This window comes from Haemaphysalis longicornis, unplaced genomic scaffold (genome assembly GCF_048455015.1).
Source record: "Haemaphysalis longicornis isolate Haplotype H1 unplaced genomic scaffold, Haemaphysalis longicornis Haplotype H1 scaffold_1, whole genome shotgun sequence".
Classification (NCBI taxonomy): Eukaryota; Metazoa; Arthropoda; class Arachnida; order Ixodida; family Ixodidae; genus Haemaphysalis; species Haemaphysalis longicornis.
The window spans coordinates 236,711,904-236,736,712 of record NW_027526203.1 but is presented as its reverse complement, the minus strand read 5'-3'; the positions used below and the strand labels follow the sequence as shown (position 1 = coordinate 236,736,712).

General features: G+C 46.8%; 1 protein-coding gene across 3 annotated transcripts in view; it reads left to right on the top strand.

The window, feature by feature from the left end:
• Tet (Ten-Eleven Translocation (TET) family protein) overlaps nucleotides 1-16,809 on the top strand; it is a gene marked incomplete in the record, with an annotated part of 210,615 nt that extends 193,806 nt beyond the window's left edge. For all 3 annotated transcript variants that reach the window (XM_077674772.1, XM_077674766.1, XM_077674760.1), the window contains 3 exon segments: nucleotides 5,768-5,890; nucleotides 7,917-8,069; nucleotides 8,754-16,809. In XM_077674772.1, the coding sequence (XP_077530898.1) occupies nucleotides 5,768-5,890; nucleotides 7,917-8,069; nucleotides 8,754-10,883 (2,406 nt within the window).
• Between the last annotated feature and the right edge of the window lie 8,000 nt (nucleotides 16,810-24,809).

The window sequence follows — 24,809 nt, the reverse complement described above, 5'->3', positions numbered from 1 at the left end:
CGGCCCGGCGGAAGAAACGAACGAGCCGGCAAGGCACCCGACTGCCGAGCGAGCAAGTGACGGCTCTCGCTCCCCTGTTTGTCACTCTTTCTACAGAAACGGCCGGGCTGTTGTTTTCTGCTCGCGAAAACGCTATGCGCACGCCCAACGCGCTGACACCGCCGCGAAACCACCCCCACGCTGCGCGCGGCGCGGCTGGTGGCGTCAACATGGCGTCGGCTCCAGCCGCGCAGTGGCGCGGGCGCTCGTGCGACCGCTTCTAACCGCTCTTTAAAATGCGGCTCAAGGGAGACACGAAGTTGCTTGTGCGGTAAAGGAGCTGATAATGCATGCGAAAACGGTACTATAAAACATCATCCGCGCCGCTAGTGAAAGCGCCCATAAAATATTTGCCGGGGTGCTAAGCCTAACCATCTCCGGCGGAGCCAAGCCGGCTGTCTCGATCTCATCGCAAGTAGTCAGGCTCCTCCATTGTGCCGCGCGCGTCGTGCGTCATTTTCTGACCGAGGTAGGCGCTACCGCGGGCGCGAAATCGTCGATGTGGGCGTGAAAATACAGCGCTCGCAGCGCCGAGCCGAGCGAATCGCGTGCAAAAACGCACCATGCGGTTCACGTGGTTCACGCTTGGCTGTTGCGGCGCGTAGCGAGCACAGCGAGCGAGGAGACGAGCGCGAAGCTTTACGTGCTCCAGAAAGGAATGCTTTGCGACCCGGGGGTTAAAAAAATCACGAATTTCTTCACGCGAAAGTAGGAAAAGAAATAAACGAAAACTTTTTTCAGCGCTAAATTTTTTGGTCTGTGTTGGTTCATACGAATTTCGGATGATACGAATATTTTTCGCAGTCCCGCGAGATTAGTATCATCAATATTTTACTGTATCAGCGCGCGGCAATGTGCACGGGCTCGAGCATGCCAGCTACTAGTGTCTCAAGTGAGCGGCTGTTTTCGGTATCTGGTGAAGTGGTGACGAGCATGAGGTTGTCACTGCTCCCCGAACATGTCGAGCAGTTAGCCTTTCTCCATGTTAACATTTAAGTGAGTGCAGACCTTAACCTGTTCAGTGCAATGGTATTGTGTATTTCCAAATTTTACTTTGTGTGATTTGTTGTGCAATAAAGTTGCAGTTTTTGTGTCTCTAGATGGTGAAAACATTAATTTTACAAAAAACAATAAGTATTCGTATTCGAAAAATATTCGAAAAATATTCGATTCGATTCGAACTTTGTTTTTATTATTCGAATTCGCTTCGAAATTAAAAAATTGATATTCGCACACCCCTAGTAATAAGGAATAAATTTCTTAAAATTTTGTGTTGCTTTATTAGCCAAAAGGTAGTACTGCATGCTAAGAGGCTGTTACCAGCCTTGGGAGCCGTAAGTATTATGAAGAAAGCATACATGCATTTTTCGCAATGTCAGATGAGCGCGTACTTTTCTGCAGCTTTAATTAGGAGCTCTGATGCTGGAAAAATAAAGTAATAGCTTCTTTGAATGCAATTTTTATGTCTTTGCAAATAAGGGGGCAATAATTTGGCAAAACTTACTTTTAATTAGTTGTGTAATTCAGGGATGGTTTTTTCAGCACAGTCTTATTCATAGCTCAGGCACTGTAAGAGATATCTGCCAGATGATTTCTGTTTTGGCTTCATCATTGTGAACTGTATTGGTGCACCAAGTTTGGTTATAGTATTTCATTCGCAAATAATTAAATTTTGTTATAATTGAAATATCCCACCATAAATCTTGTACGTTTAACTTGTCACAACACTCGCATAGCTACTGCGAAAGTCCTGGTTACATAATATTGGCCCAGAATATGACTTAATTTAAAGTATCGACCTTCTACCATAGATGGCAAAGTCGGAGGGAAACAATAGCTATCGTGGTTTATGAGGTATGTGCAGTGTTAAATCTATGTTCTGCATTACTGAATAATTTTAAATACGTTTTTAACATTTTTTGTTAGAAGTAAAATGGAGGGCATACTTCTGCTGTGCCATTCACTGGATATCCACAATTCAAAAAAGAAAAAAGAAAAAGAAAGAAAGCAACCAATCTCATGGTCTCCTCGATTTGGTTAAACTTTCTGCACCAGTTGAGGTGGTGCAGCACTCTCGCACTCGATTTGCCAGTGCAGCTAGTGCCACCTGCACTTCGGCCCTCGATTTGATGCTTGCTGCACAAGTTCTTCTACACTTCTGCACTAGCCTCTGTGCGAGTTCTCGTCTCGTGCAAGGTGCAGCGTGCTGTGGCACGTTTTTTGGTGCGAATCATAGCAGACGGCTACAGCATGATACTTGTGTCAGTAAACGGAGTAGAAATGACAGCGTTTCCCGTTTTACACGAGAATGGTCGTCACGTGCAACAAGATACAGTCCACGCTCGTTACAACGGACTCTCTTAATCCGGAAAAAAACGTCCGCTGTAGCCGAAGTATGCAGTATCCGACCGGTATTGGGGGTGGGGGGAGGAGGTATACGAGCGTAAAAGTGCGAAATTTCACCAGTACTGCACATAAATGCTACAGACCCTATTCTTTCTACGCGCCTGCAGCACCTCTGCACAGCGTTCACGTGGTGGAAAGAATCACCTAAAAACCCTGTTTCCGAAGCTTGGCACCAGCCCTTGGAAAAGTCCTAGCATATGCGGTCGAGTGCGTAAAGACGCACGCTAAGCTGAGCAAAGAAAGCAAGAATATAACATGAAGCAATTACTAACCCGCTATAAAATCAGTCGTGGGCAGCAGAATCAGCTAGGCTCTTTTAAAACCCTTCGTGACAAGGCACCGTTCGTCAAGCAAATCGGATCGCTGCTTGACGTTCCCCCAAGGAAGCTTCCACATTACTTTTATAATTATAGTCTGGGCATTAAAAGAGCTGATACGATACAATCCTATGTACAGCTGTAAATGTCCAAAATTCTACCAGTTGGACTGTGCACGGCCACCGGCAGATTGCACACAATGAATGGGAGCCAACCTCCTACTTTAGGTATTTCTTACCTTTTTCATCGGATGGAACTCGAACGATGCATGCGGTGGAATAATAAATGCCGAGCTTCACTGAACCTGAGTTCTTTATTACATAAAAAACCTGTGAAGATGGACGGCAGACTCGACTCCGAGTGCGCTGTTGTTCAATCCCACCAGCAGCGTTTATCGGCAGCGGCTTTGTTCTTAAAGGGACACTGAAGTGATTTGTAAACATTGCGGGATTATTAGCGCAAATTGTAATCCGAAGTCAATAGGCCATGTTTCCACCACTCTGAGCACGTTTACGCGAATTTATTTAGTAGAAAAAGCAGTTCGAAAATGCTGTCCTCCTCTCTGCACCCTCGCCCATTTTTTGTGGCGTTTTCGTGTGACGTCACGAGGAGAAGAGCTGGCAATTGGCTGCGCTACTGCACGGTTCGCCGACCTTCCGATCGAGTCAGTCGGCACAGCGTTTAGACCGCCGGCCGCCGACGGGTCATCGCAATTGGCTCGCTCAATTGAAACTAAGCCACCACACGTTTGTGAATGAAAGAATGTGCCTTTCTTTACTTTGTTAGTTTTTCCACTGTATCTAACTCCAAGTCGAGTGAAGGTCGCCTCACACAAGCGCTGCATAAGGGCACATGCCACGCTTCGCTGACTTTACACTAGTAGGAAAATCAAAGGCCACTTGAAGGTGGGAGAAGAGTCAACGAAGTCAATATTTGTACTAAGAAAATAAGATCAACTGAAACTTTTACTGTACAGCGCAAAACTAGGGAGCAGGAAGCACTTTTTTGCGCTGGGTGAACAAGCACAGCGGTCAGCAGCACGACCGCACATCTGCGAACGCTTTTCCGTCTAAGAAATGCAATTGCTAGACGTTAGATATTGTGGAAGTTTGGGGGCGCTTACTGCACGGGCGCTATACGACAAATAGTCACCTAAAGTACTTCAAATGATAAGACTAAATAAAAGTGTAAACTTGTTGTACATTATATACCTTATATATCCAGCCTCAACAGAGCTGCTCTGTGGCCGAGTAGTCCGAGGCGCTAGATTGTCGTTTTGAAAGTCGCAAGTTCGAATCCCCGAGGGTGCAAGTTCTTTTTTTTTTTGCCGTTGATTTTTTTGTTTTTGGCCGATGTTTTCTAAACTGAGTTCAGCATTTTTGGGCCGTAACGTTCACTGTTCCACGAGCAAGTTTGCAGAACGCGCGCAGACTGCCACTGACGCTGTATCGAGTTCTCGTTGGCGTGCTGCTGCTTGCGGGCAGTGGGCACAGGCCTGAATCAGCACACCCTTGGCCTGCTGCGAACACGCTTTTTACGATACAGGCATGAGTGAGGCAAGCTCCGAATATGAGGGAAAAGCGCATAGCATTTGAGCATCAGTGGTGACGCGGAGGGCGTCATCCACTGCGTAGGCCTCGGCTAGTGATTTCTACGATTCCAAGCTGTCCTGGGAGGCTTATCTCAGTCATTTTACAGCCGACAATATGGCAGAAGGGCGGTACGGCGATTACTGAGATATCGAGAACGCCCATCCAACGATGTCGTCAGATGTCAAACATGTTGTTTTACAGAACCGAAACCGAAACTTGTTTGAATGATAACCTCGGACATCGTCCAATCACGGTGCCATCTCCTCGCGACGTCACAGCTTTAGTTGGTGCGACCGCCACAGACCGCGCATGGTTGTTTTTCTTCTTTCCCGCTTTATAAAATAATTAACGACTTATCCACGGGATAAACAATGAAAAGTGAGGTAATTTGAGCCAGTCTACGCAGTACAAGCAGAACCGGGAGCTTGACAAATTCACTTCAGTGTCCCTTTAACGGTTGAACGGACCGTCTGCTTAGATAGGCCTGTACTTTTGGCGATGTCGGCCTGTTTTTTGCCGTGTTCGACAGCGTAAATCATATTTAGTTCATCCATCAGTGAAATCAGCTAGCCTGCCACTCATGCCGCCGGTCGCACAAAAACATGGAGGTCCATGCACAAAAAAAAAAGGCCAGTGGCACTGGCTTGGCTTGGCTGCGCCAACCTTGCCAGACATAAGTTTCTTTGCCAAAATAAACAAAAAAAAAGCATATCGGGTGCCGGCACCGCGGACGTCCGCTATAAGCATTCAGTCAAAACAATTTTCGCCTAAAATTTAGTCTGTTGTAGCCGATAGTCCGCCATAGCCGGGTCCGTTATGAGCGGAGTGGACTTCACTTAAAATGCATGGGGACCAAACAAACCACCAGAAATGGTCTGTTGTAACCGAAAGTCCGTTGTTGCCGGATCTGCTGTAACGAGCGTAGACTGTAGTGCGTTTGTGTATGAAACACAAGGTGAGTGCAGGGTGATGCAATTTTTGGGAAAAAAAAAAAAAAAAGCGACCGCACAAACACGGAGCGCAGCAGGCGGCGTTTGTGCACTTTTGCCCTCAATTCGGCCGCTGCACGGAAAGCGCTAGTGTACGGCTGCACTCGCACTGAAAGAACTGGCACTGCACTTGCACGACACTTTTGTGAACTAGTGCACAAAGTGCAGCCAAATCGAGGAGATCTTCAGTCAAATCAGTTCTGTGGTTAATTAAAAAGTTTGCTTTCAGGTTGTAATGCTTTAAAATGCGATCACTATACGTGGGCGGCATCACAATAGCGGAGTTTGCAGAGACAACAAACCCACCATTTTACCTTTTCTTTCTTCTGGGAATTCGTACTGCTAATACTACCGAAATTTCTTGTAGCCACGAGCACACCACAACAGCTCACCCATGTGATGCAGTTTGTCCTGTCTCTTTCAGGTGGTGACTCTGACGAAACACAGAGGATTCGAAAAGGGCGACGATGAACAGCTGCATGTGCTTCCACTGTATGTACTTGATGCAACTGACGAGTATGGGAAAAAGGATGGATTTTATGATAAGGTAAGTGCAATACTTTGCTTAAATAGCTTTGTGCAGCTGGTCGTTCTCTCCCACGTTCATGAATGCCAACATGGGAACCACACATTTTTTTATGGGAGTTTTTGCATTTAATGCGAAAACTCTCGAAGGAAAGTCTGCATATTTGGAGGAGCTGGCAACTTTGCTTGGTTGAAGTGCATTAATATAATGAAGAAGCTGCTTTTGAGGCTTTCTTTCTTGGAAAGCACGACCGTTTTGCATAATGCGAAAGGGATACACGATAAACTTGCCAAGCACATCTTGGTCAAGGTTGCAAACAGTTTCACTGCATAGTGCATTAAATCCCTCAAGTTTGTTCACTGTTTGTACCCTACTACTGTCATACCCGTAGAAGTTCTTTATCATTATTTATTTATTTTGCAGGTGTGCCAAGATTCAAGGTTTCAGAAATGAATGGAGCAACTTTTTTATTTCATTCGTATTCAATTTGTGATTTTGTGTTTAGTGTTTAAAAATATTTTACTGTGGCTGCATGCTCAGGAGCACTAATTCGGTGCCAAGTGAGAGGTGTAAGTTGTGAGCACCGGCGGTGACCCAAAAAATGTATTTTTGCAGAATATTTCTAGTTCTGTTTACAGAAGACTACGTAAGTGAGAAATAGCAGCAGTATCAGTCTGCATGTAGGTAGGATTCTCCTGTTCGCATGGATGCGTTCATTCTGTTGGGTCAGACATTGCAGGGAGAACGAATTGTCTAGCAATGCCTGCAAAGGACCCTGAGCTTATGCAGCACTAGCAATGGCTCCCCACCTGACATCAACGGCAGGCAACAAGTGTGAATCGTTTGCTGTGGCGAGGGAGTCTTTCTGGTCATCTGGTGCGTTGGCAATCGCCCACAGATGTGCACACATTTTTATCACGAGTGAAAAACATGGAAAGGGTACTGAAGCCTCAGGTTGATTTTAAGCCTGCCAACTTTAGGATGCTCAATTATCTTAGCAGTGTAATCATATATAGGTATTTGTAAATGTGTGAAAAAAAAATGCTCCACATTAAAACAGGCACTTTGTGACAAGAGCAAAGAACTGCCAGTAAAGTGGATGGTGTTGCTTTTGGTGCTTTCAAGTGCTAAAATATGCAAGTTGCAAAAATTGCCTTTTTTTAAGACATCTTTCTCAACCCCTGAAATCTTGTACTTGGGGCGTTCATAATGTCTTTGTCAGTTAATGATTTGTGCAAGCAGTCTAGCACAGCAGCGCAATATAGTGCCACGGTAATACTATTGACGAACTGTGCCTCCAGGTGTGAAAAGGAAACCGAGTTGTGGTGCAAGGTCGCGTGAAATATGGCAGTTTATTTATTGATGGAGCACATTACAGGAAGGATTAACTCGGCAACACTATTGGTTGTTCTGCGTACCTGGTTTGCAAATCATAATGGCCAATATTTATTGACAGCAGTCAACCAGTAGCAATAGTACTTCTGAATTACAAAGAACTGCAGCATACATATTAGCATAGCCATTCTGCAGACTTTCTTTTAACATTTTTTAAGAAATAACCAAACATTACATACGTTGTTCGAAGTGATTTTTCCCCCCTAATATCTGTGCTTGATGTGTTCAAAAGATTTAACATTCATGCATTCCTTGTTTATTTGAAACTTGAAATTTACAGAAATACTTTGTGAGCGAACGTGTTGAAGCCTTTGGTTTATCTGTGCGTCCTGAAATGTTACTGAATGCTGTTAATGTTCATTTTTATTTTTTAATACATCAATGCTTACACTTCAAAAAATGAGGCACATTCTGGCTAGCCTTTTCACCTCCTATAGTAACTAAATTGAACAAAAATTCTAATTTTGAAACCACTGCAGTGTGAATTTTCTTATTATTTTGCATCTTGTGGCAAATTGGCTTGGAAATTCTTAAAACATTTCAGCAAAATCACATTTCTGATAACGGAAATGATTAATAATACCAATAAACACAGCACATGCTTGGTGACATCTGCCACTACTCTCTGCTCCTTCCTTTCCTTTCCAATCAGGTAAAAGCGGGGTCATTAGAAGTTCTCACCAAATACCACACAACATCGAGGATACGAAAAGTACCCTTGGGGCCTTGCAAAAAACGTGGAAGAAAGGAGAAAACCCCAGATGAAGCAGCACACTGCACTCAGCAAAACTCATCAAACTTGGAGGTTTGTTTGTGCGGATTCTGAATCTCATGGTTTCTGCTATTACTGTGCGTTGAGCCATAGGAGCACTTGGCACATGTATGTTTTATACTGGACAGGCTACACAACAGCTTCTGCAGTGCTTAAATTGGGATAGTGATGTGTTCATAATCATTCAGTACAGCTTATGCAATGTGGCAAGAAAGAAAAGGGGGGTACATTGCACAGAAGTTTATTTTAGATCCTACCCAACCACATGTGTGTACACCCTGTGGTACTATGTGTATGTTGGTGTGAATCAGCCATTTTAATGTTATTTCTGATAACAATTACCGCGAATAAAGGTATTAAGGTTATTACTGTCATTGAGATTTGTGTTGGGACAAAGCTTGTAACAGACGTGTACTTACAGATGAATTGGTGGGCAACATGGACTGAGGGCAAAGTATAAACTAAAATTGATTTGCCTTTTCATGCACTAAAATGTGACAAGCATAGCCAATTGAGACGACCATCAAAGCTCAGCTTTCTTCCAACCATTTGTGAAAGACACAGCTAAATCAGTTAAATTTCAGGTGCGTGCCATTTAAAGGTGAACTTTGGTGGCACCTTGCAGACTCCTGTGTATACTGTGCATTGCTGCATGTTGCTATATTTCGGGCATCCCTAATGCAGATGAAAAGAAAAGCTGTGGCTTGTGTCTTGCAGGCACAGACGGATGAAGGTTACGCGTCACAGACAATGCCTTCGCCAGTGTTCAGCCCCAGTTTCGAAGCACCGCCATCATACCACAGATCTCCATTTGAAGAAAAGTACAAATCGGGCATGGCTCAGGTGAAACACGAGTCAGAGCTTGGCAACACCAGGTTTGAGATTCCCGTCAGCCCCTTCCGATCTCAGCAGCATTCGAGTTTTCATCCTACATCTGAGCCCCTGGTAGCCAAACCATACAGCGCCTGCACGGTGCCAGGGTACAGAGTGAAAAATGAATGCGTGCCCCACATGTCTTGCCAGTATGATGCATCAGCACTCGAGAGCGGCTTCCCTGCACAAAAATCCAGTTCTCCTTGTGCTGAATCTCCAGTTCCTTGTCTGGGCAAAGATGACATGAAGGTGGTGGTCAAAAAGGAAAATTTCGGTGAAACATGCATTCAAAGTGTCCTGGACAAAGATGCTCAAGTATTAAACAAAACCTCAGGTACAGCTCATAATTCAGAAAGAACCCATCATACCAAGGATTCCAATTTGGGTCAGCCTTATCTTCAGCCTCAGCAGGATCTTGCCTATGGGAACCCTTACTTTGCAGGAAACTACATCCAGCAGGGTACGCAGCAGATGGCGAGCCTTTGCGCTCTCCCTCAGGGTTCCATGATGGGCCCCATTCCGGACACCCCCCCCGAAGATCACCACTTGGCCATGAACTACTACAAGTACCGCATGGTTGACCGGTACCACTACCCGGGCTACTTGCCACACGGTGGGCAGGATGGCCCCCACATGGAAGGCCACAGCATCGACCACTTGCAGAATTTGGCCTCTGTGTCGAACCACCACCTGCAGAACCTCGAACTGGGCCGTCCAGGTGGAGGCCACGCTGTCTACTCACCGTTTGTGGACCGAAGTGCCCCCATGCAGCCTTACCACCACCAGTCAATTGGCGCTGCCGCGTTCAGCCCCGTCGCACAGACTCCGTCCCAGGGCGTCATGCTTCCGCCGTCATGTGTGCCCCCCGCGGTGTCTCCCCACCTTGCCCGAAACGCTGGCTACGGGGCCTTCCCGAGGAGCGGCGGCTTCCTGCACTCCCCCCACGAGGCGTTTGCGCCCCCCCACCCCAGCCCCCCGGCCACCCCCATGACGCCCCCGAGCACGCCGAGGCTGACCGAGCTGAACCCCGTGCGCATGGACTCTCCCCTGCATATGCGCAGCCCGTACTACATGGCTGGCGGCTTCGGCGTGGACCCTTCCTGTGGAGCACAGAGGAGCCACAGTCAGGGCGCCCCCTTTCCGCCCTACATGGACGCAGCGGCGTGGGCCTCCGACCGTGACTACAGTGCCCCGAGCCCCTACTACGCGCCCCGGGGCTTCCCGGCAGCCGTGACGCCGCCCAAGGACTATGGCGTGCAGACGCCGCCCGTGGCGGGCCGCCTGCCTGCAGGCCTTGCCACGCCACCCCCGCAGGCGCGCTGCCTCCCGGAGCGGGGGGCCAGTGTGCTGCCACCGTTCAAGAACACCTTCCTGCCCGCGCAGACGGCGCCCAACGGCTTTGAGCGCCACCTGCAGACCTTCCGCTCAGTCATGGAGGATGCCCAGCGGAGCCAGGCTCCCCCGCAGCGGCTGCGGCCAGCTAGTCACGAGGGCTTCCCCTCCGCTGCCAGCAGGGCCGACCCGCTGCTGCCGGCCAAGTGCGAGGAGGACGGCATCTACGAGGTGGACTCGGACAACGAGGCGGCCTTCCAGGACGCCGAGGTGGGGGGCGTGGCCATCGCCCTGACGCACGGCTCGGTGCTGTTCGAGTGTGCCAAGCACGAGCTGCACGCCACCACGGCCCTGCGGCGGCCCGATCGCAAGAACCCCACCCGCATCAGCCTTGTCTTTTACCAGCACAAAAACCTCAACTTCAGGAACCATGGCGAGGAAGAGTGGGAGAAAAAGATGGAGGTGCGCAAGCTGGAGAAGGCCAACGGGGAGCGGCCGTCCAAGAAGAAGGCCAAGCTCTCCGCAGAAAGGTTGGATGAGGATGGCTTCCCTGCGCTGCGGCCAGCCGACCAGTCCTGGGAGGGACCCCACATGCCCCTGCCCTCTTTTTTCGCCATCAACCCGTACCAGAAGTGTTTCTAGCTGGGCCCAGACAGGAGTGCTCTAGGGGGCTTCTAGTGTGCCACCCAGCCATTTATGCACCACAGACCAGCCATGCCAGGGCATTAGTATTACCATGTCAGGCCATCGAGCAGCCTCTCTGGGGTTTCAAAACTGCTCGCTTGTCCGGGGCTGCAAACGTTCACAGACGTTGCATTCAAGCAGCTTCCACATCTCCATCGAACCACTATAGCTACTGCACTTATCTTAATGTAAAAATAAGTATATACAGAGAAGTGCGTAGCTTACTGTGACTGTAAAGAAATGCGGTAGCTACCTTTGGAACTGCTTTTTGACTTGGAAATTTTGCTGTATTATACTCCCCTGCTCCATGTTTGCATGCAGTTATTCTTCAGTGGATGGACATTTGCGTATTGTGCCATCACTTATCACTGTCTGATTAGGAATGGTGCACCACGAATGAAAGGCATAAGAAAGGGTGCTTATATGCCACAAATGAAATTTGCCAGGGATTGTTTTCGGTGCAGAACAGCTGAATGATGATTTACCTGTTGAGCTTTCAGAGGCATGATTATACTAGTCCCGGTGACAATAGAAAATTAATATAACATAATGCCACCTTAAACTGGCCACATATTTTGGCCTTTTACCTTGTCAGCAGCTTTTAGGTAGGTTTAATTTGATACATCACGGTTCAATCAAACCAAACTGTCATAATCGTGATTTCTATTATTTTGGTCTTTTAATAGAGAAACTTGACCTGAAGAATTACATATTCACTAGCCAGTCTTGCCACAGTCATCGGCATCTAATGCCACGGTTGGAAACGTCAAGTACTCTGCATGACGTGTAATGGTAGACATCTTCAACCGGAATGCTTAGCAGATAACTGAAGGGTGGTGTGCCATCACGGTTGTTGCTGAGGTTGTGTACGACTAAGTCCAGGAGTTTGAAGTCATTTGCAGGTTCTTCAGCCCACTGTCCTCATCACTATTTCTGACAAATCACCAAAACTTTGATTATCATCCTTAGTCGAAACCATTTGGTCAAGCCCAGTCCACATATATGTATTTCTTTTATTTCTTCTAGTAGAAACTCAGCTATCCTGCATCATGCTGAACCACAGAAACCATATCACTCACTAGAATGCATCATGTATAGTATTAAAATTAATGACACGACGCACACAAACGGCTCTAAGCTTTCCAAAAATGTGCGCTGGAGCCTTTGCGAAGCAAATGTAGTTATCAGAGCCACTTACCATTAGCAATGCATTTAATACATATGGAGAACAAACTGGGTACAAAGTCTTGGCTGTTCAGTTATTCAGGCTAAGCACTTTGTATGTCAGTTTTTCTTCTCGTCCACTTGCATGGGTTGTGCAGCGTTAAAGGGCAACATAAATTGAAGTAAAACTGCAGCGTTGTAGTATGCACAGTTTAGCAGTCCTTTCACATTGCAGTGTGAATGGCAAGGCAGTGCTAACTAGGGAGAAAATGCGAAAGCATTAAATGGCCCATTAAGCATAAAAGCTGGTAGCGGTAGCGTCTGTAGAAGCGAAACAGCTTCTGAACAGATGCTGCGGCGGCCGCTTTTCTGATGGAGGCGAAAAGCAAAAACGCCCGTGTGTACGAGATTTCGGTGCATGTTAAAGATCCTCAGGTGGTCAAAATTAATCCGGAGCCCTCCACTACGGCGCACCTCATCACCTGCATTGCGTCGGCGCGTTAAACACTACACTCAATCAAGCTCCTAAACACGTGACTGCACCACATTCCGAAATGTGGGCTTTGCATTAATAAAACACAAAGGACCGTGCTGCTCGGCAAACCCTGGGAATGTGCAGAGCCACATGGAAAATGGAGACAGGCGGTGGTGGCCGTTGTTCGGCGTTTGTCACCAGCAACACATCATCAAGCATTTTCTGCATGGACCTCTCCCAGTGGTGCAACAGTCACCAGCGAACCACACCACTCTTGTTTTTTAGCAATATCTCAGAGATTGTTTTGCAACAATTCTCAGCATATCTTAGGAATAATTCTCTACAGCCAACATGCTAAAAGAGAAACTAGAACAATAAAAATGGCCTGCATCAATTTAATCGCAAAGCTCGAAACTCTGAAGCATCACTAGCAGCGCAAAGATCAAAGGTGCACGCAATGGCGTTCAATTGGACATTAATGCTTTCGCATTCACAACTCTAAGACATGCTTAGGTGTCCTCAGATTTTTTACAATTGATGTCTTATAATAATGTGTGAGATGTCTAGACAAGGATAAGGATGGTTTCTGAGGGTCAACTCATATGCAGTGCAAGCTACCACACTATATATGCTGCTATCAGACAAATCCTTAATCGAGGGTGTAACAAAAAGCTCTGCTCGTATGGTTTAGTGTTGTCACTGCTTAAATTTTCAAACTTCACACGGCTTTATTGTCGTTATGGGGCAAATTTATTGTGCAATTTGTGTTTTTGTAATCTTTCGGTCTTGGTAATTATACCGAGAGAGCAATGCAACATAGTTTCAGGTGAAGTTGACTTAAATGTCCCCTCTGCTCGGATAAGTCCAGGCTGAGCTTTTGATTTGTATTGGAAAAACCTCAGTACAGTCGACTCCCGTTAATACGAAGTCCACGAGAACTGCAAAATACTTCGAATTAACCAAACTTCCAATTGAACAAAGAGCACAATAACAGCATTGTTATTAGTCCGCAACACGTCTCCCTTCTTGATGCCGTTCAGCATCTCGACTTTCGTCCCAAAGTAGAGTGTACGACATGGGTTGCCACGATAGTTGAGGCTTATTCCGAAAATTGAAGCCTGAAGCGTCCACCACACAGGCTGCTCACACAATGCTGTGCGCAACAACAACAACAACAAAAAAAAAAAGTTGAGAACCTCTAAAGAGAGAGATGCATATGCTGACAGCAGCCGGGACCATTGCCGGGACCAGCACATCACTTTCAAGTAACCGAAAATTTCAATTTAGCAACTTTGCATTATCGAGAGCCGACTGTATAACAAAATTTAGGCTTGGTGTTTCTTGCAAAGTGCTCCTTAGATTCCACCTCGCAGCAATCATGACCCAAAATGCAAAATATTTCCAGTTCACTTGCATGTAGCACTACAAAACAATTACTGTAAGTGTTAGTGCACAAAAACTAACCTCCTGCTTTAATTCGAGTCTGTCACAGCCTGTGCAGGGAAATTCATCTTTACATTGAAACTGGCAAGTGACTTACACGGTGCACATTGTTGTCACACTTGTAGTACCGATCTTGCGTACCGTGTCAGCATAAGGTGGGTTGCCGAACAACGTACTGTGGAATCTTGTTAGGCAGAAATCAGTGAAACAGAGCAGCCACATCAGGGTTGCTTGATTTTTGCAAATGGCTCTCTAGTGGCTTGCATTCTCGTAAAGTGAACCTTTTGACAAGCAGAGAAGCGCTCTAAAACTTTTTATGCTCTGTGCCTGTGCAATGCCAGCTATAGGGAGGGTGGACAGGGCTGTTCTTCATTGGCTGACACACAGGCACTTCTTCTCTTAGTCACGCATTGGTGTGGGTGCATGCTTTCTCGAGTACCTGCTCCAAAACCAAATTCTGTAGTGTTCTCACAAAGTCCTCTCCAAGGCAGCTGGTTGGCACACTGGAAGCTTTTCAGGGCACTCTGTGCTGGCACTTAGACTCACCGATGTTAAGGGGAAGGAGGGCAGTGCATTTTCCTTCCACGCCCATCATCAGCATCCACTCGTTTCCCGTCATTTCACAAACAGTAGTCTTGCCAACAAGTCGGTTCCTGCCACTGCGATGGCAGGAGGTGCATGCGATCAACTATCTCTGTTGAGCTGGTAGAAAACAGGAATTGAGGCAACTGTGCAGACTGTTTTTGATGTTGTGCTGGGCACTCCAAGTGTTCTTTCAGGCCAGCGCGCTACAATTGACAGTAAATTCCTGCAAAATCATTGTGTATTCCAAGATCATGACGACAGACTACAGGCATGCCTGGACCAATAAGGTGTTGCCCTAAAATACTGCGCTTTAATTGTGTGTTCAAAATTGGGAGCATTTCGCAAATGTCAAAACAGCGAAGAAAGGGAGAGTTCAGTAGTGACATTTCGCAGAAATTTTGGGGCCCCATTGAAGGAGAATACCGGACAGGTCATCAGGACTGCCAAGGAAAATTGAACACAAGATCGTGGAAGTTCACTTGTTTTGAAGTGTACCGCCTGAATTTTACTCTAAAGCAGCTGTATTTTGGGCAGGGTGAGGATATTTGTTATATTTCGGGCAACCTACCACTCCAGGTGTGCCGGTGGTATGTCTTTGTGATTGTGCCAGCCTGGAATAATTCCATTCTTCAGGCCATATTTGCGGCTGTTGCCAAATGTTAAGTGGCTGCTGTGTTCACTTGCCAATCGCAGTTGTATCGCTTCCCACCAATTGAATTCGCTGGCACATGCATGAGGTCGTACTCGGGTGGCGTTCAAGTCACAAAAGGAGGCCTGGCACTTTTAAAGCGTGACTTAAACCTGCACATGTTTTTTCATGCTCATTACGTTGTGTTACGAAGTTTGCTGCAAATCATTGGCCCCACCTTTGGTTTTAAGCAGCTCTTGACGAGTGATTTGAATGGCTCAGTTTTGTTATTTGTGCTGCTGCTGTCGCAGCTGTTGTCTTGCCCAGTAGCATATTTGTGTGTGCACGCGTCTGTCTGCCACATGTTGCACAGATGGGCCGTCGTGATGAACATTTGAGGCAGGGTGATCTCTTCACTGGGTACTGCGCACATTAGAGACGGCGGCCGAGGAATGCAAGACTTACTACAGCCACACAACGTTTTCGGCGTGTGCAGCTTCAGAGGCACACCTGAGCAATTATACAGTCCCCAGGAGCCATGCAGTTGTAATTCAAAGTACAGGCTTTGTGTCCTCCGAGGTTCAACTCTGCCGGCATCAAAACACATTAAAATGCAGACCAGTATGCCACTTCACATGCTCTTCCCAGGAACTCAACCCAGCAGATGGCACTCAGTGCCACTTGGAGTAGTAGTTTGTACTCCTCTCCACGAAACTTTGCTGAAACTAAATGCCTCCAGGGTGTATATACATACATACACATATATATATATTGGCATATAGCTCTCTTCTATTTCCTGAGAAAGGTTTTACGAAGCTTGTGCATCTCATGAAAACAGTGGCAGTCCTTAACATTGTTCATCTTGTACAGAAAACATCTTCAGCATAAGTTATACCGGCTATTGATACACTCTGTGACAGTGGCCTTGGTTGTTTCGGTTCAGGAGGTACTATTGCAGCAAGAATGGCATTGTGGAGCTTGACTTGTGTCAGCAGCTGAAGCTACACCAATTAGATGCAACTAATCTAGCCAGTGAGCGATCCAGCGTATGGATGTGCTATGCAGACGTCGTTATCATTTTAGCATGAATTGTTATGTCCCTATTGGGTTCATTTTTCGTGAGTGTTTTTACTTTTATTTAAGGCCAGAGTATTTGTTACACATCTACATGGATTTTTAAATTATATATACATGTGGTTCCCCTTTTTTTGAACCCAAATTGTTTTTCATTTCTTGACGACGTATATTGCCAAAGGGTATATAGAGCAAGAACGTTGAAATTCAAAATTGCCAAAGTTTTAATTTTACACCAAGTACACCACTGCCATTTTAGTTTACTGCTGTTATGAATTTTTTTGGCCCTTGTGTTACACATCACCCACATACTTTTTATGTTGCGTTGTGAGTGTTGAAGGTGAAGTGCATTTTTTTGTACAAAACTGTAAATAGGAAGTATGCCATATTATCAGATTAGAATCATGCAGTTGCATTACATATTCACCGAGAGTATTGAAAATAACATGAAATGCAGATACATGTGTGGTCGTTATACATGAAGTTTTCCAATAAACGGTACTTTATCATTGTCAGACGTGGTGTTCCTTGGCTGGCACATTGTGGCTGGAGTACTGCGGTGGATGAGAAGTTGCATTTGTTGGAGGTGGCATTTGTTGGTCGTTTTGAAGTTGTGAAGCCTACGAATGCTCACAAGCCTTGGTGCCAGTGGTACTGTAGTTACATTTTTGGGGGGTTACACGAAGGTGAACGTAGTAGCCTGCGACTGTTGTAAAGTGTTTCTGTTAGTGTATAATGGCCAGGAAGCGGCTCTCTAATGTTTAGAATGTTAGTATAGATTGGTAGCTGCCTAGCAAAAACAAAAATGAGGTGCTTGGGACCAAAACTCAAAGTAGGGGTTACAACGAGTGACAGTTTGCTTATCTTTATGTTCATTATAGCACTGTTTGATCCGTGCCTAGTCGTAGCAACTTTACAGAAAGCTACTGGCCGAATGAAGGCTCCTGTTGCACTGAAGCGGTACTGAAGCTTTTTCAGATGGTCATTGCAGTGGTTGCCTGCCACATAGGCAAGGTTTGTTTGCCACGAAGAATTGTGCTCGCCGAATCAAGTACGACCTAAATGTGGCAAAAAATGCCGCTGAAGACATTTACATTTAGGTCTTTAAATTTGAGATGTGATAATGTTACTTTTCTGTTGAGGGAGCATTTTGGAACGGAGCTGCTGCATTCACAATTCATACCCTCCAAGCACTAAAAGTCAGCTGAGAGATGAAGACTAGCAGCAATGGTGGCACAAAAAACAAAGAACAATGAGTGGCACAAAAACAACACTGGCACAAAAAACAATGAGCGCTGACAGGGCGTAAGTGAACCCCTTTGTGCAGGTGCTGCGTGTGCTGAAATTACATATTGTCTCTTTCTTCTGCACCATAGTATCATTGTCTGTGGGCTTATCAGCACACCTCCTTCTTTCCACATCCCAGGTATTGCTGTGTTTCATACCTGCGGCATACAGCATTTGCTTTTTGCTGCCACCGTCCTTTTCATTTGGTAGGGACGACGTCATTTTCGCTGTTGCCTGGTAAACACGGCCGATAAGTACAGTGGAGGAGCACGGCAGCTGTGGACAGCTAGTGCCCACAGATAATCGCCCAGTGAGCCTATTACCCGCCGCGGTGGCTCAGTGGCTAAGGCGTTGCGCTGCTGAGCACAAGGTCGCGGGTTCGATTCCCGGCCGCGGCGGCCGCTTTTCTGATGGAGGCGAAAAGCAAAAACGCCCGTGTGTACGAGATTTCGGCGCACGATAAAGATCCCCAGGTGGTCAAAATTAACCCGGAGCCCTCCACTACGGCGCGCCTCATCGCCTGCGTTGCGTCGGCGCGTTAAACCCCACAATCAATCAATCAGTGAGCCTATTAAGGGTAGTGCATTAAAATTTTCATGCCTCAGGGTCCATGAAGACAAAATAAAATTGGGTTATTAAAAAGATTTCGTGTTTATAGTGCCCTCAGTGCTTGTCCGGCAGAAAATGGTGCTTTATTCAATGAGAAATTGAGCAATTTAAGCCAACATTTAATTTCTACTGTCACATCATGTGTTTCATGACATCATCAATAATGTATCCAAGGCAGGTTTATAAAACAAACGTTAGTATGTTGACTAAGGGTTGCCGTTCACGGCAAAACCAATTTTTGTTAGCCTGGTTACTGTTTGCCTTCATAGATGTCGGAACGATAATGCTCAAGGGCTGCTGTTCGCACGCGGTTTTTTTTTCTGGCCGGACTTGTACACGGCTTATTGTTATGGTTGATAATAATCATGTCGTGAAATATTGTGTATGCCGCGACAGGAAGGACTGTAAGTGGCAGTGTCGCTTATGCCAGTTGGCCACTGTCGTGTCAGACAAGCCTAACGCGCTCGACGGCTGTGCAGTGTGCTTCTATATTTACATGTTCGTTTTAAATTCCATTGCTTAGCCCAACATTCTTACTGCTATAAAAAGAGTATGCACGAAATTTAAGCGCCCATCGCTCATTCTGAAAGCTAACCTGTTTAACCTGTTTAATTTACGTCGAATTTCGTCGGCCTCAGCCAATCACAACAAACTGCTATAATGCGTCATACGTTCAGTGTGGAAAATTCGGTAGCGGGTCGCATGGCCATTCTCTTTTTTCCTAATTATAGAGCTCATGTGAGTGAAGTTTGCGTTAAAAGTGGTGTCAGTGTTATTCTACCGAGGCACTCTTTCGAATGAACCAAACTTGCATTTGTCTTCATGGCTCCTTTCAGTGATGACTGCTTTCACACCTCTGAACAAAGGTCTGTAGCTGGTGTATTCAGCACGTCTTGCGCGCTCTAGAAATTCTGTTTGTCAACATTCAAACTAGTACCCTTTTCCGTGAAGCTGTCAATTAACCCATGCACACACAGCTTCCCGATAAGCTTAGTTGGTCCAACGATGGTGTTAGACTGATAGCAGACCCAAAAGGAGCCACTGATAGAATGAGCCTCACTTTCAAAGTTTTAAAAATGCTTCATAGGATTCTTTTCAAATATGTGCTTTCAACCTTCATAACTCTGTCACTCAACTTGGGCTGGAACCTGGGTTTGTCAAGGGGTGTCGGAACAAGGGAGGCCACTGCCTCTTTTTTCCTACCCAGGCATTTTTTAAAAAATACCGGCACGTCTTTAAAAGCTCAGTTTTCACCCATCCTATGCCTCCTTCCCCTTGCTCCCTGCAGCTGACAAATACTTCTGATTCCCTTCTCAGAGTTGCACAAAAAATTACCTTATTTTTCACCGCAAATCCCTATTCAAGATGTGGTGACAAAATGTGGTGAGAGATAAGGTAAATCTTTTCATATTTACTCCGACTTGATTTCCTCTTTTTTTGTGTATGAAAGCATACTGCATTATTGCAACTGCGTGCAGTGCATACACATGACACTGACCGCAAACAGTACATGCATGGTTTCCGTCGCTTCAGTTCTTATTAAATTGGGTGCTGCCCCATTTCATGTACTGCTGCAGCAGGACAGCACAGTGCACAGCAAAAAATTTGTCTCATTCTTGCTGAAATTACTAGCAAGAGTATGTAATAACTGCCATAATTAAACATTTGTACTGGTACAAAGATACTTTTTTTGGGAATGGGGATGTAAATATGCTTATGTGGGAAAGAGTAGGAGTAGTATACTTTTTAACACGTTCACTGCTACAGCCCCCCCCCCCCCCCCCCCCCCCCCCCCCTTCTTTCCCCACCACTGCCTCCCCTTGCCTTTTGAGGTCTTGATTCATATGCGTTGCAGTCCACTGGTGGGCCACACTACCATTTCCGAGAGTGCGCAGTGACTTGTTGATAGTTTACCCATTGTGGCTACTTTCTCCAACTGCTGAGAGGTGGTGGCACGAGCCTTTGTGTTTGGTTCGGTTTGCAAGGTTTTTAAGTCATCAAGCTTCCTTTGGGCCTCATCGTGTAAACTCCCGGTGGCCACTGCAGATGCTAAGCAAGTGCGTCATCACATGATCTCCTGGGAGCCATTTTGCTGGTGTGATGTCAGTAGCCTTAGTGCTACTGGCATCACACCAGCTAAATTTGGGTGTACTGGATGCCCACAGTGGGGAATTGAAGGCTTGATAAGCAGAATGTATGCTGCTTCTGAATGATATTCTGTGGTTGGTGATGAAAAACCATGAAAATGTGGCTGCTGCTCTACGTGCGGGGCCTACACATTTCAGGCAGCACGGCTGGCAAGACCCACCAGTGGCCCACAATGTGCAAATGTGTTCGAGTACAGGCCCTAATGTGTGCTCACGTTTTGTTGCAGCCTCTCTCACACCACACCTTGATGGCGCCAAAATGCAACTCCTCTGAAACATGCAGCATCTGGTGCAGCATTGCCATAAAGCTGGCATGTGGTGTAAAGAGGCCGTGCTTCTTTTTCCTGCCAGTTTTCTCTTGCATGTTTGTGCTACTGAAGATGTAGTTTATGTGCAGGCAATGATTGCTTTAAAGGGACACTGAAGTGATATGTAAACATTGCGGGATTACTAGCGCAAATTGCAGTCCGGAGTCCCCAGGCCATGTTTCGACCACTCTGGGCGCGTTACCGCGGTTTTATTTAGTAGAAAAATTAATTCGAAAATGCTGTCCTCCTCTCTTCACGCTCGCCCATTTTCTGTGGCGTTTTCGTGTGACGTCGGGAGGAGCCGAGCTCGCAATTGGCTGCGCTACTGCACTGCTCCCCGGCCTTCAGACAGAGTCAGTCGGCCCAGCGTTTCGTCCGCCGGCCGCCGACGGGTCGTCGCAATTCGTTCGCACAGTTGAAACGAAGTCAGGACACGTGTGTGAATGGAAGAATGTGCCTTTCTTTACTTGGTTAATTTGTACACTGTATCTAGCTCCAAGTCAAGGTCGCTTCACACAGGCGCTGCACAAGCGCTGCACAAGCACATGCGACCCTTCGCTAACTGATACGCCAGTAGGAAAATATAAGGCCTCTTGAAGTCGGGAGAAGAGTCAGCGAAGCCAATATAGGTACTAAGGAAATAAAATCAACTGATATTTTTACCGTACAGCGTAAAACTAGGGTGCGGGAAGCACTTTTTTGCGCTGGGCGAACAAGCACAGCGGCCAGCAGCACGACTACACATTTGCGAACGCTTTTCCGTCTAAGAAATGCAATTGCTAGACGTGATATATTGTGGAAACTTGGGGGATGCTTACTGCGCGAGCGCAAAACAACAAATAGTCGCCTAAGCTCCTTGGAATGCTAAAATTAATAAAAGTGTAAACTAGGAAGCAGCGTTCGCCCGTGGCCGAGTGGTTTGGAGCGCTAGGTATGTCAGCGCAAGTGTTTGGAAGTCATAAGTTCGAATTCCCCGCGGGAACGTGCTTTTTTTTATAAGTTAACTTTTTCGTTTTCCGCCGATGTTTTCTATACTGAGTTAACCTTTTTTTGGGCCGCAACGTTCATTGCTCCACGAACTAGTTCACAGAACGCGCGCAGGCTGGCACTGGCGCGCTAGCGAGTTCTCGTTGGCGTGCTGTTACCATAAACACCGACTGCTTGCGGGCAGTGGGCACAGGCCAGAATCAACAGACCCTTGGCCTGTTGCGAACACGCTTTTTACGATACAGGCATGAGTGAGGCAAGCTCCAAATATAGGGGAAAAGCGCATGGTATTTGAGCGTCTGCGGGGACGCGGAGGGCGTTCATGCACTGCGTAGGCCTCGGCTAGTGAATGCTACGATTCCAAGCCGTCCTGGGAGGCTTATCTTATGCATTTTACAGCCGTCATGGCAGAAGTGCGGTACGATGATTACTGAGATGTTGAGAATGCCAATCAAACAACGCCATTGATTGTGTTTTACAGAACCGAAACCGAAACTTGTTTGGTTGCTCACCTTGGGCATCGTCCAATCTCGGTGCCCGCTCCTCCCAACGTCACAGCTTTAGTTGGTGCGGCCGTCGCAAACCGCGCATGGTAGTTTTTCTTCTTTCGCGCTTTGTAAAATAATTACCGATTTGTCAACCGGATAAACGATGAAAAGTGTGCTAATTTGAGCCAGTCTACGCAGTGCAAGCAACAACGGGAGCTTGACAAATTCACTTCAGTGTCCCTTTAAAGGGACACTGAAGTGATATGTAAACATTGCGGGATTACTAGCGCAAATTGTAGTCCGGAGTCCCCAGGCCATGTTTCGACCACTCTAGGCGCGTTTACGCGATTTTATTTAGTAGAAAAACTAATTCGAAAATGCTGTCCTCCTCTCTTTACGCTCGCCCATTTTCTGTGGCGTTTTCGTGTGACGTCAGGAGGGGATGAGCTGTCAATTGGCTGCGTTACTGCACGGCTCCCCGGCCTTCAGACAGTCAGTCGGCCCAGCGTTTCGTCCGCCGGCCGCCGACGGGTCGTCGCAATTCGTTCCCTCAGTTGAAACGAAGCCAGGACACGTTTGTGAATGGAAGAATGTGCCTTTCTTTACTTGGTTAGTTTGTACACTGTATCTAGCTCCAAGTCAAGGTCGCTTCACACAAGCGCGCGCTGCACAAGCGCACATGCGACGCTTCGCTGACTGGTACGCCAGTAGGAAAATATAAGGCCTCTTGAAGGCGGGAGAAGAGTCAGCGAAGTCAATATAGGTACTAAGGAAATAAAATCAACTGATATTTTTACCGTACAACGTAAAACTAGGGCGCGGGAAGCACTTTTTTGGCTGGGCGAACAAGGACAGCGGTCAGGAGCACGACTCTGCATCTGCGAACGCTTTTCCGTCTACGAAATGCAATTGCTAGACATGAGCTACTGTGGAAACTCGGGCGACGCTTACTGCACGAGCGCAGTACAACAAATAGTCACCTAAGCTGCTTGAAATGCCAAAACTAAATAAAAGTGTAAACCAGTTGTACAATATATACCCTATATTAGCAGGGCCTTCGCATCTCGCTTCGTGGCTCAGTGGTCTGGTGTGCTAGTTATGTCACCCCAAGTGTTTTGCGAGTCGCGAGTTCGAATCCCCGCGGGTACGTGCTTTTTTTTTTTTTGTAACTCAACTTTTTTGTTTTCCGCCGATGTTTTCTATATTGAGCTCACCTTTTTTTGGGCCGCAACGTTCATGGCTACACGAACTAGTTCACAAAACGCGCGCAGGCTGGCACTGGCGCGCTAGCGAGTTCTCGTTGGCGTGATGTTGCCATAAGCACCGACTGCTTGCAGGCAGTGGGCGCAGGCCAGAATGAACAGACCCTTGGCCTGGTGCGAACACGCTTTTTACGATACAGGCATGATTGAGGCAAGCTCCAAATATGGGGGAAAAGCGCATGACATTTGGGCGTCTGCGTGTACGCGGAGGGCGTTCATGCACTGCGTAGGTCTCGGCTAGTGAATGCTACGACTACAAGCCGTCCTGGGAGGCTTATCTTGTGCATTTTACAGCCGACAACATGGCAGAAGCGCGGTACGATGATTACTGAGATATTGAGAATGCCCATCCAACAACGCCATTGGTTATGTTTTACAGAACCGAAACCGAAACTTGTTTGATTGCTAACCTTGGGCATCGTCCAATCACGGCGCCCCTCCTCCTAACGTCACAGCCTTAGTTGGTGCGGCTGCCGCAAACCGCGCATGGTAGTTTTTCTTCTTTCGCGCTTTGTAAAATAATTACCGATTTGTCAACCGGATAAACGATGAAAAGTGTGCTAATTTGAGCCAGTCTACGCAGTGCAAGCAAAAACGGGAGCTTGACAAATTCACTTCAGTGTCCCTTTAAAGGCCAACTGCACTCAAAATTTCGACTTCTTGAAAACCCTATTTCCGTATAGTCTGCTTAAAAAGAAAGCAACATGCAAAATACAACAGCTGAAATACGCATGTGGACGCCGCAAGCGGCCAGCAAAAATCGGCGATTTTGAAACCGAAACCGAGGAGAGCGCGGCCATTGCAGTGACGTTGCAGCCGTCCAGCGAGCGGCCGGATGGTCACCAGTTCGGGAGAATGTCTGCGCGCAAGCTCTACGCGCGCACGGGGCAGCAGAGCTCGACTGGTTCTCTCGCTGCGTGGCTGGCCAGAGGAAAAAGCCACCGTCGGCTGGAACGTCAGAGGCGCGTCATGCCTGTTTACGCGATCCGCCGGCAGGTGCAGAGTGGTCTGCGGCGGAGCTTTTTTAAACGCTTCTCACTGATTAACGAGGCGTTTCACGGGGCTACCACTTGTGTCCCAGCTTATTTGGGGGTACTTACTACGCATTAAAAATAAATTTGGCCGAGGTGAAATTTGAGTGCAGTTGGCCTTTATTTAAAGACCATAATCTTTTCGGGGCAACTTAAGTAGCCCAAGAAAGACTATAGTCTTCAAAACACGAACACACGGGCAATTTTGTACTTCACCTCTTCTTAGAAAGGGTCCCCATGGCAGGGAACAGAGCCTACAACCTTGTGGCATGGGTTTCTTTTGGGGGTGGGGTAAGCAGGGGGTCAGCTCAAGGCTGTAAAGAACCGTAGTTCGGGTGGCCAATGGACCTTTTTCCAGTACCGGGCCGACACGGTGAACTAAAAATGGCAGTAAAG